The following is a 16,378-nucleotide window of genomic DNA, read 5'->3' on the forward strand; positions in this document are numbered from 1 at the left end:
ATCCGCGATCTCTTGCGTTACCAAGAACTACACTTAGCCCAGCCTTGGTGTGCAAAAAGAGTGAAGATGAAGAAATATCACCATTTAATTTGGCCTTGTCTGTTCGATCATCTCACAAATTGACATATTAATTACCTTAGAAATTAACTCAGAGACTTGATCATCTTGAGCATGACTGATCTGCAGTCATAGCTAGGGAGCTAGGTCCCAGGTAAATCAGAGACTTGGACGATGACTTCACTGAGGAAGCCCACATAAGACGGCTATAATTTGGTGTGTTGCTGGGAACGCTAGAGAACCTGCATGTGGTGTCAGAAAGGGTGGTAAAGCATGATACCAACCTTCACGGGTTCGAGGTGATTGTTTTTAATGTCACGACATCCGTGTTAACAGACTTGTTGAATTAACTCTAATGCTCCTAGCACATGAATATATTGTCTTTGGAATGTGAGAGGACCTGGAGGAAATCCCACATGGTCACAGGGAGAACATGCAAACTCCACACAGACAGCACCAGAGGTTAGGATTGAACTTGGGTCGCTGGTGCTATGTGGCTGTGCCACCCTTATTTTGTTGTATATGCTGAAAAAGCTCAGAAGTGGATATTTCCAGCATTTAAAACAAAATTCTCAACTTGAAGAAAATGTACATTTTGCATTTATATTACATTTTTAGCATGTAATGATGCTGTTAAAAAAACACAAAATAACGTTTAGAGTTTACTTTATTCTTGCTGTTTATTATATGACAAGGAAAATAGGCCCAGAAAAATAATATTTTGATAAATACTCATATCTAAATTATTTCAAAATAGCTTACTTTTAGAAATATATAATGTTTCTATCATAAACACAACAATAACATTACGATCAAAGTGCATTTCCAAAAGATTTGTTAAAATAGATTATAGGTCATTATAATTTGAGACAATATGGAGAAATTTATACCTGCTTTTATGCAATAAACTGGAGAATACATGTTGTACAGTGCTTTGAAAATTTGTATCCATTGATTTATTTTTCCAGAAACGGAGTTAAAACAGTTAAATTTCTATCCAAAATGTCTGACTGTAAATGAAACATGAGTGCAAATAATGCACTTAGAGAAACACTCAAAACTTACAAACTTTAATCTGTTTATAATTTATCATTGCATTTCACTTGACATAATCTTTGCCTGAGCATTCTGTCATGAAGTGGAATGTATTTATCCCTTCTATAAAATACAGAAAGGAGAGTTTTATCCTCACAAAATGTAGGCAATTTTTAATTATAATCTTTTGTTTGAATATATCTTAAGGAGAAAGAGAACTGAACAATTAGTGTTAAGTAAAATTGATACTTCTCTGTTATACAGGTAGCTAAAACAGTCAATCAATCAGCAGCACAAAATGAATTGCCAATTTCAGACAAATCTGAATTATAAAATATATCGATACGTTACAGAATATTTGAAGGGCAATCATCATAGCTTCAGAGGAATCTAAAAATAATGCTTAGTTAAATACTTTAATTGCCACTGTGGCAAAATGCATGCATCTTTGCTCTGAGCCCCACTTGCAGTCTGTACTTTTGTCACTTAGAAGGGTATTACCCTGTCTTGAGAGCTATTCCCCTTCTTGGCCAGGTTTCAAGGGGCTCGTCACAGTCACAGTTATAATGTCCATGCTTGATTTGTCAGAAGTGTGAGGAACCTTTTGCCAAAATATGTCCTTTCCAGGAAGGTTGCCTTCATTGTCTGTAGTAGTCAGGTCTTCTGATGTATGCACCTTTCAAAGTACACGGCGAGTCCAAATCATGCAGGAAAGCCTGCCACTTTACACTACAACAACATCTCAATCATTTGATTTTACAGACAAGCCCTTCTTCACATCTACATAACTCAGAGAATGTGTTCTACTGCATTGCATTCATTTTACATTCACAATTTTCAAGTTTTAATTTAATTAAATATAACTATGTAATCACACTGGTGTGCTTTCTTCCGCTTAAATTCCATTATTATTGACTTGGTTGCTATTTATCTTTAATGTTTCTTATTGGAATCTCTGATGTGTAAAGTATAATCCAGCACGATTTTGCATTGTGTCATAGGATCCACGTTTCTCCTTTTTCAAATAAAGCAGTGTCTGAAAGATTAAAATGTGAGATTGACACACTTTAAGTAGAAACTATTATAATATACTCCTTAATACATTCCCATATTTAAAAACATCCTTGCTGTAACTTTCTTGGGATGAATTGGAACTAGAAACCAGTTTCTATTCTAATGGCATTGAGCAAATTGAACGCATGCAGATGAATAATATCTTTGGCATGATGCACAGGTTATTCAAGTCTCCAGAGCTTATCGCTTGATCGGGAGCCTGATGAACTATGAGGTTTACATTGTGCTTTTACTGGGAAATGTCTTAGTCAAAGTGAATTTTAAAAGAAATCAGACCATGCTTTGCTCGGCTGCAGTTGGTGCACAAGGACTCCCAACACCTGCACCAGACACCTTCCCACTCCCACCAACTGAATACCCCTCTTAATGGAGGTAATAATCGTGCATAGGTATACTGAAAGTCGGTGTGTGGCATTGGCCAGACCCATCAGCCAAACCTGAAAAGCCAAACCGAAATTTAGGTTTGATTTTACATGTCCCGAAAGTCCTATACAGGTTCCCTCGAAAAATACTCCTGGTAACAATAACAACAACAATGATATCTGCAAATACGAGATGGAGGTCAGGTATGATAAACTAATTTCTATACATACACGTGCCTGCCTGTGTTCAGGTCCAGCCCCTTGTCATCAACAAGGGTGACCTGACAGAAAATCATGAGGGAAATAGATTGGGTGAATGCAGTCTTTTTCCTAGGGTAGAAGAATCAGGAACTAGAGGATTAAGAATTAAGAACTAGAGGACATTGGATTAAGGTGAGAGGGGAAAAATTTAATAGGGATCTAAGGGACAAGAATGAGCTGCCAGAGGAAATAGTTGAAGCAGGTACTATAACAATATTTAAAAGACATTTGAGCACATATGTAGATAGGAAAGATTTAGAGGGATATAGGCCAAACTTGGTCTAATGGGTCTAGCTTGGTCAGTATGAATGAGTTGGGTCAATGGGTCTCACTCCGTGCTGTATGACTCTAACCACACCCTTTCATTCGATAGGTTATTAGCAGATGAATGATTGAACGGCTAAATCGTTAATTTAATTCCTTCATGAGAGAAACTATCCGATTAATCTATTATTCCAGTCAATTTCATCATGTATGTTACTGACAGATATAGTGAGGGAATTTTTACACAAATAATGTATCCCAAATCATCTCTTAGCCGTTCACTTTGGAGATGATATTTGGGATTGGAAACATCTTTGGTATAACAGTACTGGTTAGTGGAGATAACTTTGAACAGAGGTAGACAAAAATGCTGGAGAAACTCAGCGGGTGAGACAGCATCTAGTGAGCGAAGGAAATAGGCGATGTTTCGGGTCGAGACCCTTCTTCAGACTGATGTAAGGGTGGGGGGGCGGGAAGAAGAAAGGAAGAGGCAGAGACAGTGGGCTGAGGGAGAGCTGGGAAGGGGAGGGAAAAGAAGGAGAAAACAAGGACTACCTGAAATTGGAAAAGTCAATGTTCATACCGCTGGGGTGTAAACTATCCAAGTGAAATATGAGGTGCTGTTCCTCCAATTTACAGTGGGCCTCACTCTGGCCATGGATAAGGTCCAGGACAGAAAGGTCAGATTCGGAATGGGTGGGGGCATTCAAGCAATGAGTTCTAGCCTCCCCTACATGTAAACAACCTTCCTCTTCACAGCTCTAATCTTTCCACTAATTATATTAATGTTATATTGCATTTAGTGTAACTGCTGGTAATTTCCCATTTCTGTGCTTCCATGCTGTTGCCACAAAACTATGTAACACTGTTCCATATTTTCCCTAATCCAAGCTGGGGCATGGCTGCACCTGTGCCTGAAGGCATCAGACGATATGTGTTGGTTTAGCCATCAAATTGTCTTTTAAATCCATAGGCTCAGGCCGAGTTAGCTTCATATGAATTATTATGCCAAGGCTCAATATTTTATTTAAAGCCTGTTTACATTCCCAAGCCTGAAGGAACCCAGCTATATGCATCAGCTTCAGGTAGGAAATCAAAAAGATTATGTTCCATGTTTGCACCAGAGATGGATTGACCCTGAATGGGGTGCATTTATTTAAAATAAAAATTTCAACCTGGAATAGGCTTCCAGTATGAATATTGTCTTCATAAATTTACATCTTCACCCTTTTCGCTAGCTTTTCTGCAAAGGCTGGTGGTGACAACCTACTGAGGCAGTTGGTGTTCCTTTCACTTACTTATTACTTTGCTTTCAGTCCTGAAGAAAAGATATGGACTAAATATACTGTTTTCTCTGCATGGCACAATTTATGGAGTGGTCTGCTCAGGCCCGTGCGATGATGGGCTTTCCCGCTTTATTTCCTTATCTAATGGAGTACAGCCGGCAGTTACTTCTCCTTTGTTTTTTTTTATGTGGACTTTTCTTGGAAAGAACATCTCATAGAATGTATTTTGTTTTCATTTCCATTTGTGTGGTAAACTTGATCGCAGGTATCCTGAAAGCTTGCAGTGAAATATGTAGAGACATCTTGTGGGATTTATGTGAGAGGTAACATGGGCTTGATAGGCCAAATGCCCTCCTTCCATGTTGTATGAAAACATAGTAAATATGAGAATCTCTGAGATAAATTAACTTTGGAACTCTGATTATTGAACTATCATACCAGGAGGCTGGCCTTCGCCATACGTTGCGTTCTTTTCTTTTATATGCTGTGCACGACTAAATTTCATCTCTACAATGACACTGCTTAATATTTTTTTTAAATGCACTTACCAACAAGCTGCCGAGAGAAATGAGAAATAGAATGGCCAGTATGCCCACCACGATAATTATGATTGCCCAAAATGGTATTTCTGTGTTAGCAGGAGAGACAGGCGGTTCAGCCCCTGCATGAAGAAAATACATACATTAATTAATAGTGTATTGCAAGTTAATGTTTTAAAATCTTCATCACCAATTAAATTTAAATTAAATATCAGATTGTGAGAGGGATAAATAAGGTAGATAGCCAGCTTTTTTCCAATGGGGGGGGGGGGGGTACCGGGAATAGATTAGTGAGAAAGGGCATCTTATGGTCTTATCTGAGGGATGCTTTATTTTACACGGAGTAAATGATATTGGGCATGCAATAGCAGAGTTGGTAGTGAAATCAGAAATCAGGGTTGTCGTGGGTGGCAATCTCATCCATACCCTACCAATGGCAGACTTCATAAGGCTGGGAGTGGGTATGGGAGAAAACCAGTGGGGTAGGGCAAGAGGGGATATGATTGTCGGAATTAAATGCCCAAGTTTACTGGACCACCCATGCTCTGGAGTGGTCTACTCAGGCTCAGGTGGTGATTGGGTCGTTTCAAATCGTTCACCTGGGGTAACATATCACAATATCTGAGTCACATCTGCCATGTTCTTTGTAATTGGTGCCTGTCTGCAAAAATCAGGATGTTGAACTCATTATCGGTGTCGTGAAAATGAAAATACCATTGACTTTTTTTGAATGCATATTTAATTCCTAACATTCTACTTGATGTTACTTTCTGTTGGTAGGCCAGAAGCATGCAATATGCACATTGTTGATGACTTCAGCATTAAGGTGAATCACAGCAGCACACTGTGGTGAGACTTCAACAGAAATTGGGGGCACAGTTTGAGGATAAGGGGGAAGTCTTTTAGGACTGAGATGAGAAATTATTTTTTTTCACACAGAGAGTGCTGAATCTGTGGAATACTCTGCCACAGAGGGTGGTTGAGGCCAGTTCACTGGCTTTTTTTAAGAGGGAGTTAGATGTGGCCCTTGTGGCTAAAGGGATCAGGGGGTATGGAGAGAAGGCAGGTACAGGATGCCGAGTTAGATGATCAGCCATGATCATATTGAATGACGGTGCAGGCTTGAAGGGCCGAATGGTTTACTCTTGCACCTATTTTCTATGTTTCTATGAATGAATGAATTAATAAGTTTATTGGCCAAGTATTTACATACAAGGAATTTGCCTTGGTGCATGTATACCTGTTACAATCTGTTGGCGATAAGAGACTGGTTATGAGAAGAATATCTTTATCATAGAAAGTCTTACTTGATCTAAACACATAATCAATGTATCCATGTAGTACTTTGGTCCTTTTGACCGATATAAATTATGTTATATATTTGATAATCCCATCTTGAGATGAAGTAAACTAAACTGGAGCTCAGAATGTGAAAAATATAACACAAATCATCAATATGGAAATATTAGAAATATTTAAAATCAAGGTTGATACTTTACCCACTGACAAACTGCCCATTTGCAGCAGGAAGGTATTTCCGAGGAGGTTTGTACCATTTGTTCCAGTGGCAAATTCTGTTTTCACTTTGTCTGCTGTCACTGACTCATTGGTAGCAGTTGGGTCAAAGAAGCACTCGCAAATGCATATAATTGATCCAATTCTAATGGGAATAAGAAGAATATATACATTATTATAAAAAAGTATTAACCTCATTTATATGTGCCCACCTATAATGGTCTAACAAAAAAATAACCATGATTCAGTATCTGTTAGAAATAGCAACATAACAAATTAAGTTTGAATCCAAGTCATTTATTAAGAGTATTTCAAAATATTTGTACATGAATAATAAAATAATCGTGGGCATGTAGCTTTTTTTCTGTTATGAACCCTGGAGAAATTAGGGGTTTGGTTAAGTTTGAATTAACTAAATTAATTGTGAATCTCTATCTTGGGATGGACCTCGATATGTTATGCATCAGGCGACAGAATAGGTAGGGTATGGTCGGTAAGAAAACTGTCTGAACATCTTTGATTAAGAAATCTTGGAGTATGGAAGGATAATTTTTGCCTAAACTTAAAGGATAATGCCATAGCCGGATATTGAGTGCATTTCCGCTCATTGCACAAAAGGAAGGATGTACATAGTTGGAAAGAGTTCAGATATGATTTATTAGGATGTTGCCCAGACTCAGGTTCCTGATCAATAGGGAGAGGTTGGGCAGACTGGGACTTTGTTCCTTGGAGTGCAGGAGAATAAGGAGTGATCCTCTAGAGCAGGGGTTCCCAACCTTTTTCATTCCGTTTACCCCTGGCAACTTTAATAGCACATAACAGTGTTATTTCACTTATTTATAAACAACTAATGATGAACAGATACCGATATACCAGAACCAAATAGTCAGACAATGAGAAAAGATATGTACCAATCCAGAATCAACAAATTTACCTGCTGGTTAGGCAAAATCTACCTCTGGGGGTAAATTTACCCCAGGTTGGGAACGCTTGTTATAGAGGTATATAACAGCATGAGGGAAATAGATAGGGCAAATGCAGTTTTTTCCCCAGTATGGGGAAATCGAGAACTAGAGGGAATAGGGTGAGTACAAAAGATTTAATTGAAACCCGAGGGGCAATTTTTTGCAAGAGAAAGTGATTAAGGCAACTATAATAACAACCTTTAAAGGACATTTGTTTAGGCATTGCAAAAGCTTTAGAGGGTTATGGACCAGGCACAGGCAAATTGGATAGATGAGGGATCTTGGTCGGCATGGACAAGTTGGGCTGAGGGGAATGTTTCTAAGCTGTATATCTATGACTATGGCTCAATGGTTATCACATGCCAAGCAACCCTTACTTGAACTGAAGCAGATTCTAGTGATTTATGGAAATAGTGATTTATGGAAATAGAGCAGTTATATTTTATGGTTAAATTTAGCTCCAGACACAAATTAAAAATTGTATTGACATATTTAATTCACAAAATAGTTTTGGATGTTGTTGTTGAGCTGGGTCAATAATAGGTAATATTTTTATTTTATTTTAAAAATATTTAAAATGCAGAAGAAATCCTCTTACCTCAGTCCTGTAACTTGACAGATGCGGTAATTGTCCTTAAGCAAGCTGTTTTGGTACAATGCTGTGAGCTACAATATACAAAAATTAGTATTGATTACACAAGTTTCTAAAGATAAATTACATTTTATAGAAAATGTCAGAACAGATTCATAATGCAGAATTTTTGCAACAATAGTACATCATGTAAAATGAGTGACGGTAATTAATAAAACTGATTCAAAAGTAATTCATACATCTGATCATGTGGTCAATAATTTCAAGCAGAAAGTTGGTCCTTACCATTGCAGTAATATTGGCAACTAGGCTTTTATATTCAGGGGAATTTGGATCATTAAGTGCTGCAGTTAAATTTCTGTTTATTATTGTGAAATTAATTTCAAATCGCAAGTTAATTTCTCTGCCTGCAAGTCCAGGTACAGTTGTTTCTGCAGTTGGCTTCACTTCTTGATAACCTAAAATTAAGATATGAAATGTTAAAACATTGTCAGTGGCTACAGAGAGACTATAAATAAATATCAACTACTCGCAGAAATGGATGAAATGGAGGAATATGGATGATGTGCGGGCAGAGGAGATTAGTTTATCTTGGCGTTATGTTTGACACAAACATTGTGGGCTGAAGAGCCTGCCTAGGCTGAACAATGTTCTATGTTCGATGTAAGCACATAAACTTCAAGATTGCTACTAGATTTATTTTATTTTTTTTTTGCTGAAATTAATAACAATCCTTTTTTCATTTCCGTGGAAGAATTTACTGTAAACTCTTTCTTCTCCAAGCTACCATGATCTGGATCACAATTACCCTGAAAAAAATCTGTGTATACTTAGAGTGAAGCTGCAAAAAGCCCTCGCTCTTTGTTTTTTGTTGTTGTCATATGGTGGGAATTGGAGCTCAAATCATTTATATCATTAAAGCTATTTGTGCCCAAACTATTTTTTTCACTTAAATAATGACTCTCTCGTTAATTTATTCTATAAATTAATTTGACTAATGCATACCATTTACATAGAGGCTAGTTTCGTTCAATGAAAATTGTCCCAGTGCAGTGATTTTCCCAGTGTTATCCCTGAATTCATTGTAGACATCAACTTTATCAATAGTTGGATCATTTTTGAAAGAACAAATGACTTCAATTCTAGAAGTGCCTGTGTCTCTGGGACTGTGGAAAAAAAAAAGCAGATGCAGTTAGTGAAAATCATTGCAAAATGTGATCGTGATGTATTTTCACTGCAATATTAATATTTTTAATATGTACTTGAATATATATTTTCTAAAATAATAGATAACCTTTGTTATAATACCCTGTAATGCTGAAATGGCAATGTGAATTGTGGCATTAGTGTTTTGGAATGGTCTAAGAATATTTGATATTTTATTCTCGATGATATAAAATATCAAATGGCCTCCCATCAGGGAACAGGGGAAATAAATCAGAGCAAAAATTAAAATGCTATGTAATTCTATGAGTGGAAAAATAGTGAGTCAACAGCAATTTTTACTGATATTTTCCCTGTTACCTAGCAATTTGAAAAATAATTTCTGTGTGGTAGAAAGCACGAGTGTTTTGATCTAAAAATATTTTCCTGATACTATCTTAAACCTTTCCCCCGAATACGAGGCCCATGATCTACATACACAGTTCTTTCCACAGATACTGAATGACCATTTAACTGTGCTGGCATTTTCTGCTTTCCTTTTAAACAAATTAGTTACTGTAATGAAGAGTTTGCACAAATATCTTACCTGAAATCTGGGCTGTGACAGTTTGAGAATGCTCCTGCTAGTTTGCTTTGGCGGTACAAGGTGTTAAGCTACCAAATGCAAAAAGGGAAATATTTTAGACAAAGAAGCACAGCATGCTGATTTATATCATTCAAAATTCATTTTACACTTACCAATTGGATAATGTTGTTTGGAGTATTGGTATTTTGTCCATTTTGATTGACTTTCAAACTTGTTATAGTAAATGTGACATTAAAATTCAAGCGCCCTGATCCGCCATTCGGTTGAGCTGCAGGGAAAGAATAAACCATTGTACAGGAATGCAATGGATTGAAATAACACTTTTTCTAATTTCTCCAATTACACGACTAAAATTGAATTATCTGTGAACCTCTGAACTAAAGACTTGTAAACAATCAGCTCCTCCTCCTCCTCCCTTTGTCCTTCTTTCTTTCCCCACCCCCTATCAGTCTGAAGAAGGGTTTCGGCCCGAAACGTCGCCTATTTCCTTCGCTCCATAGATGCTGCTGCACCCGCTGAGTTCCTCCAGCAATTTTGTGTACCTTCGATATTCCAGCATCTGCAGTTCCCTTTTGAACAGTTCAATTTGTTCCCTTGGTGCATGTGATAAAAAGGCAATTTTCCCAAATTAGAGTAAAAAAAATGGACATATTACTTGAAATTCAGGTCATTTAGTTGCTATGCATTTTAACTTTCTACATGAGCCCCCATGAGCACTTATCCTCATGAACATAAACTTACACCCAGAAATGAAAGAGTTGCATTTATGTTACATGTTACATAATTGGAAAAAAATCTGCAGCAACCATACTCACTGTCTGGTACAGATCCTTCAGTGTAACCTGTAAAAATGAGAAATTGTGAAATTTTTGACGAAAATCAATTGGAAAGCTATCATGAAATAAAATTCATTGCCTCTATTTAAAAAAAAAATCTATTGTTGCCAAAATAAATGTAAAAGAGCAGAATATTTATTTTAACATAAATACCATTCACGTAGAGACTGCTACTGTCCAATGAATATGTTTTCAAAGATGTGATGCCATTCGTCTGTTCTTTGAACACACCGTATGCAGTAACCTTGTTAACTTCCAGAGGATCAGAATCATTTCTGAATATGCAGTTTGCATGCACCCTGGAATCCTGTACATTTGCTGAACTGTGAAGTAGATGAACGAACAATTAAATTAATCAAAAATATTTTGAAATCCTTCTCATCAACTTCTCATATGTTCTTTCGCAATAAGATGCTGGGGCTGAAGTTCCTCAAACTGTTACTGCTGCTACTTGCATGCTCAATCTGCAACCTCAAACTGATTTGAACCAGTCTTATTGAATCAATGCAGAATGAAGTCATACATAGGGCTGCTGGTAATGTGTTTGACAAGTACAAACCAATATGTTTAGATATTGGTAACCTCCAGAGTATCAAACCCAGTTTTGAAAGCTGACTTAGAGCAACATGGTATCCTTGATATTTGCATTAGGGTTAGTGTTAAGGTTAAGGTCAGCTTGTATTACAACAGATAGACAGTAGATTAAGCAAATCATCAAACTCCATGATTTTCAAACTGTTGAGGCATTCGAGAAATTAATTTGTTCACATGAATAATTTACTTGCAGTAGTATGGATGTTCTTGTTTAACCTTTAACAATCCATCAACACAATTTGACCCATGTTCTCAAAATTACCCCCAGAAGCAAACCACTTGAATGATGACAATGACCATGATTCCACTGCTCTACATTGTCGAGAATTCTAAAATCGCGTCATACGATTGAAATCACTTTTCTTCACCTTGGTTGTAATCAGCCTGGCCCTTATTTTCACACCGTGCCCCAGGACATAGACTCCTCAGCCAAGGAAATATCCTCCCTATATTTTGCCTGTTCATTCTTATTAAGATTTCTTTAAGTTTTGATGTCATCTTCACATCTTCTGAACTCCAAAGAAAACTAATGCCAATCTTTTCAATGTATCATGTAATAAATTTGGCATCCTAAGAACCAAGCAGGTGAATCTTAATTGCACATAACTTTCTTAGGTAACAAGACTAAAACTGCACAATGATCCAGGTGTGATCTCATTAAGAAACTACACAATTGCAATATGACTCATTTACTCCTATAATCAAATTCTCTTTTTACGCAGTTCAATGCACTGTCAGCTGTTGTTAGGTACTTATAGAATAATTCAAGGTGTTTATAGATGGTACCAAAGTCTCAAACTGATGACCAGATATGGCAGCATGTCCACATTTTTTCTGCAAGGTGATGCATTTCATTTACAGAAGATTTGGAACCAACATCAGGGATGTGGTGGAAATTTCTGTAAATCCACCATTTTAATTTGAGAATCATCTCTCACAAAAACATGTCCCAATGTCATCTTGCCATATTGATGTTATCATCAGAGATCCTAAGAAGTGTGATTGCATTTGCAGTGCTATGTACTTTTACTAAAGTCACACAGTGTGATACAAATATAATTTCTATTCAGGATTCAATATCCCTTACCTGAAAGAGAGAACGTTGCAGCTTTTGAATGATTTTTTGATTTTACTGCTTTCAAACAGTCTCTTCAGCTGAAGGAAAGGAACAGTTGAAGTTTTAGATAAAATAAAGCACAAATATTTAATTAAATAAATAATTAATTTGCCGACTAACCTGCAAAGCAACAATACGTGTTGCAGATTTGTGCAATGCTGAATTAGGATTTAGTAGAGTTGCTGTTGGGGGCAAGCTAGTTATAACAAAAGTCACATTAAAATCAAAGGGCTTTGTGGGCTGAGCTGGAGGAGGCGCTGTGAAGAAAAATGAGAAAAACTATCAAACAAAGCTTAAATAATTCATGTTGCTGATTCATTTGTATTCTATAGAATTAAGGATTAACCTGGAATGTAGAAAGTGCAGCAATTTTGGGAAAGAATATTCAACAATGTTGATATCCATTACATTTGCAATTGGGATCAGTACTGCTCCTCTCAGAGAACCTTGAATTGCTGCAAGATTCTCATAGTACAATATATATTATTTAATTCAGCTTGTCACTATTTTGTTGTCTCATATATATTTGCAGAAAATTTAACTTTTGTCTCTAATTTAACTCCCTACCACTTTAGTTCTCGCCACTCACAATGTAAAGTCAGCCCATGAATGGTAGTAGCAGCCATTCAGCGGGAGCTGTATAAATTTCCAGCTGGCTTCTAATTTTCATAATTTCATCATCCAGTTAAATACTGACCCAAAGACCTAGACACTACTGTAAAGACGTAAATGAACTCTTGAGCCATCGCAGACGCTCAAAACGTCTTCAAATGTTTTCTCCTGCTCACTACACCACTGGGTCCAACACAACGGAATGCATCAGCCAAGAACTTCCATCACTCAACATTAGAACAATCATTATAATAGCTCACAACTGAATCATGTTCCAAGTCTCACCCTGGTTCTCAGGATTTTGCACCAAGCCAGTTGTTCAACCTCAGCAGGCACAGCACTCAAACACATTATGCCTAGACACTTTTCCTGCACTCTGATATTTTGCAATACGAAATAATGATTGGAGGGGATCATGATAAAATGTTTGGCTAGCAGTGGTGCCAAAGCCATTGGCGACAATTGGTTGGTCACATCTCATCCTCTTGTTGATGGTTGATGTGGACTTAGAATTGATGGCTTGTTACCGTGCAGTATCTCTTCAATACTCTTCTCAATATCGCACTTCTGCCATCACTAATGAGGAGGTTGCGGTTGATAAGATTTTGTGACGTTTTAAGAAAGAATATTCACAGTTGTTACACACTACACGACAAGGAAATACTTGTGAAATACTTTATAGAAACAGAAACTGTACTCACTGGGTGAGGCTGTGGGTTCATTGTAACCTAAAAAAAGATAATAAGTTATTGTAAAGACTAAAGTATATTTACTTTTAATGAAATTCTCAATTTTATATAATTAAAATGAACAAAACAGAATATCCTGTAAATGATAAATACCATTCACAAAGAGGCTGTTTCTGTCCAGTAAATAAGCCCCTAAGGTGGAGATGGTGCCCGTCCTGCCACTGAACACACGGTACACATTAATTTTGTTAACTTCCTGAGGATCAGAGTCATTTCTGAAAGTGCAGTTGGCATACACTCTGGTGTCCTGTATATTTTCTGGGCTGTGAAATAGATGGAGAGACAATCAATTATGGTATATCAGGAATTGTTATTTTAAAGACCAATCTCAGATCTTTCCATATGTTACTTTGCGATAACAGAAGATGTCGGGCTGAAATCCAACAGTATTATGTGTCTGCTCAACCTGCATCAGTGAACTGATTTGAACCTCTGCAAGTAGCAAACAAAGTTGCAAGAAGGACTGTTAATGAAGTGTTTAGCAACGTGTTTAGTTACTATGGCAGAATGGCAGGCAGTGACTAGTGGGGTGCCGCAAGGCTCGGTACTGGGACCGCAGCTATTTACAATATACATCAATGATTTAGATGAAGGAATTCAAAGTAACATTAGCAAATTTGCAGATGACACAAAGCTGGGTGGCAGTGTGAACTGTAAGGAGGATGCTATGAGAATGCAGGGTGACTTGGACAGGTTGGGTGGGTGGGCAGATGCAGTTTAATGTGCATAAATGTGAGGTTGTCCACTTTGGTAGCAAAAACAGGAAGGCAGATTATTATCTAAATTGGGTTAAAAAAGGGGAAGTACAAAGGGATCTGGGTGTCCTTGTTCATCAGTCCATTAAAGTAAGCATGCAGGTACATCAGGCAGTGAAGAAAGCGAATGGCATGTTGGCCTTCATAACAAGTGGAGTTGAGTATAGGAGCAAAGAGGTCCTTCTGCAGTTGTATAGGGCCCTAGTGAGACCACACCTGGAGTATTGTGTGTAGTTTTGGTCCCCTAATTTGTGGAAGGGCATTCTTGCTATTGAGGGAGTGCAACGTAGGTTTACAAGGTTAATTCCTGGGATGGCGGGACTGTCATAAGCTGAGAGAATGGAGTGGCTGGGCTTGTATACTCTGGAATTTAGAAGGATCAGAGTGGATCTTATTGAAACATATAAGATTATTAAGGGTTTGGTCACACTAGAGGCAGGAAACATGTGCCTGATGTTGGGGGAGTCCAGAACCAGGGCCACTGTTTAAGAATAAGGGGTAAGCCATTTAGAACGGAGATGAGGAACAAAATGTACACACAGAGAGTTGTGAGTCTGTGGAAATCTCTGCCTCAGAGGGCGGAGGAGGCCGGTTCTCTGGATACTTTTAAGGGAGAGCTAGATAGGGCTCTTAAAGATAGTGGAGTCAGGGGATAGGGGGAGAAGGTGGGAACGGGGTACTGATTGGGGATGATCGGCCATGATCACATTGAATGGGGGTGCTGGCTCGAAGGGCCGAATGGCCTCCTCCTGCACCTATTGTCTATTAATGTTCAGAGCATCAAAATTATTTCCAAAAGCATTATTAGAGACCACTCTGGTGCCCTTACTACATTCAGAGCAATCTTGCAATAAATGAGTTGTGGAGTAAATAAATCATAAAACAGGATTTTGAGTTTTTATTTGGAAAATTTAAGATATCATCCATTTCACTGACCTAATTCTGAAATGTTTGGGCTGATATGACTAACACATTTGCAGGTAACATATGTCAATTTGTGAATTAGTTTGTATGGATTATTTTGTGCATAGTCCAATATAGCCAAACTATTGTAGTGTCCATGAGAAATTAAATTGTACTGAAATACTGTATTTGTTTATGGTAATGTGCTGGAGGTCTGAAGGGAGAGCTTTGATGATGGATAGTATCTCTCTTAGGTGAATTTCCACCACTACACTTGATGGCCTGAAACCTAATCAAGTATAATTTCCCCCAGGCAATGCAGTAACAGAACTTCGATGTACTTATGGCCAACTTATGTTCGGGTAGATGACAGTGCATGAAGGCCATGCAGATGTAGTCCAAAGCCTCGAACTGATGTGCAGATATGCAATTATGCCTCAGGATACATCAATGCATGTTCACGAGCTCGTGCACAATCTTGCAATTGGCACATTGGCGATTTGGAAGCACCATTGTAGATTATCAAACAGAAATGTAAATGCTTTTGCAGTGTCATTTACCTTACTAAAGTCACATGCAACATTGGAGCAAATACTGACCAGGATCATTATCAATATTCCTTACCTGAATGAGAGAACGTTGCAGCTGGAGAATGTCTTTTTGAGCTTACTGGCAGCAAACAGTGTGTTCAGCTGTTGGAAAGCAACATATGGAGTTTAAGATGAAATAAAGCCACAAGTAATTAATGGATTACATCAATCACTAATTTGCCAACTGACCTGCAAAGCAACAATTTCTGTTGCAGATTTGTACAACGGTGAATTGGGATCTTGTAAACTTGTTGTTGCGGCCAAGTTAGTTACAGTGAAGGTCACATTAAAATCAAAGGGGTTTATTGTCGGAATGGGTGCCATTGCTGTTAAGAAAAATAACAGAAGAATATTGTTAAAACAGCTCTTGTTGCTGAATCATTTGTATCCTGTACCTGGAATATAGAAAGCACATTTTGGGAGCCGGTGTGATGGAAAGGAGCGATCAATTATATTGGCATCCAATAGTTTTGTCTGTTACATACTTTATTGGAACTAGAGCATCTTTCACCAGAGAACTTC

General features: G+C 37.7%; 1 protein-coding gene across 1 annotated transcript in view; it reads right to left on the reverse strand.

The window, feature by feature from the left end:
• Positions 1-718: 718 nt before the first annotated feature.
• The window catches only part of LOC116989447 (mucin-16-like), a 102,697-nt gene continuing 87,037 nt past the window's right edge, over positions 719-16,378 (reverse strand). Inside the window, exons 86-101 of the mRNA XM_033046827.1 lie at positions 16,046-16,182; positions 15,891-15,958; positions 13,702-13,871; positions 13,561-13,587; positions 12,368-12,504; positions 12,218-12,285; positions 10,690-10,859; positions 10,516-10,542; positions 9,853-9,968; positions 9,701-9,768; positions 8,956-9,116; positions 8,236-8,408; positions 7,957-8,024; positions 6,378-6,538; positions 4,888-5,000; positions 719-2,128 (exon numbers count right to left, since the gene is read on the reverse strand). Coding sequence (XP_032902718.1) covers positions 2,036-2,128; positions 4,888-5,000; positions 6,378-6,538; positions 7,957-8,024; positions 8,236-8,408; positions 8,956-9,116; positions 9,701-9,768; positions 9,853-9,968; positions 10,516-10,542; positions 10,690-10,859; positions 12,218-12,285; positions 12,368-12,504; positions 13,561-13,587; positions 13,702-13,871; positions 15,891-15,958; positions 16,046-16,182 — 1,757 coding nt within the window. The 3' untranslated portion in view covers positions 719-2,035. The remainder of the gene's footprint in view (positions 2,129-4,887; positions 5,001-6,377; positions 6,539-7,956; positions 8,025-8,235; positions 8,409-8,955; positions 9,117-9,700; positions 9,769-9,852; positions 9,969-10,515; positions 10,543-10,689; positions 10,860-12,217; positions 12,286-12,367; positions 12,505-13,560; positions 13,588-13,701; positions 13,872-15,890; positions 15,959-16,045; positions 16,183-16,378) is intronic.

The sequence above is a fragment of the Amblyraja radiata genome, chromosome 29 (genome assembly GCF_010909765.2).
Source record: "Amblyraja radiata isolate CabotCenter1 chromosome 29, sAmbRad1.1.pri, whole genome shotgun sequence".
In the NCBI taxonomy this organism is placed as follows: domain Eukaryota; kingdom Metazoa; phylum Chordata; class Chondrichthyes; order Rajiformes; family Rajidae; genus Amblyraja; species Amblyraja radiata.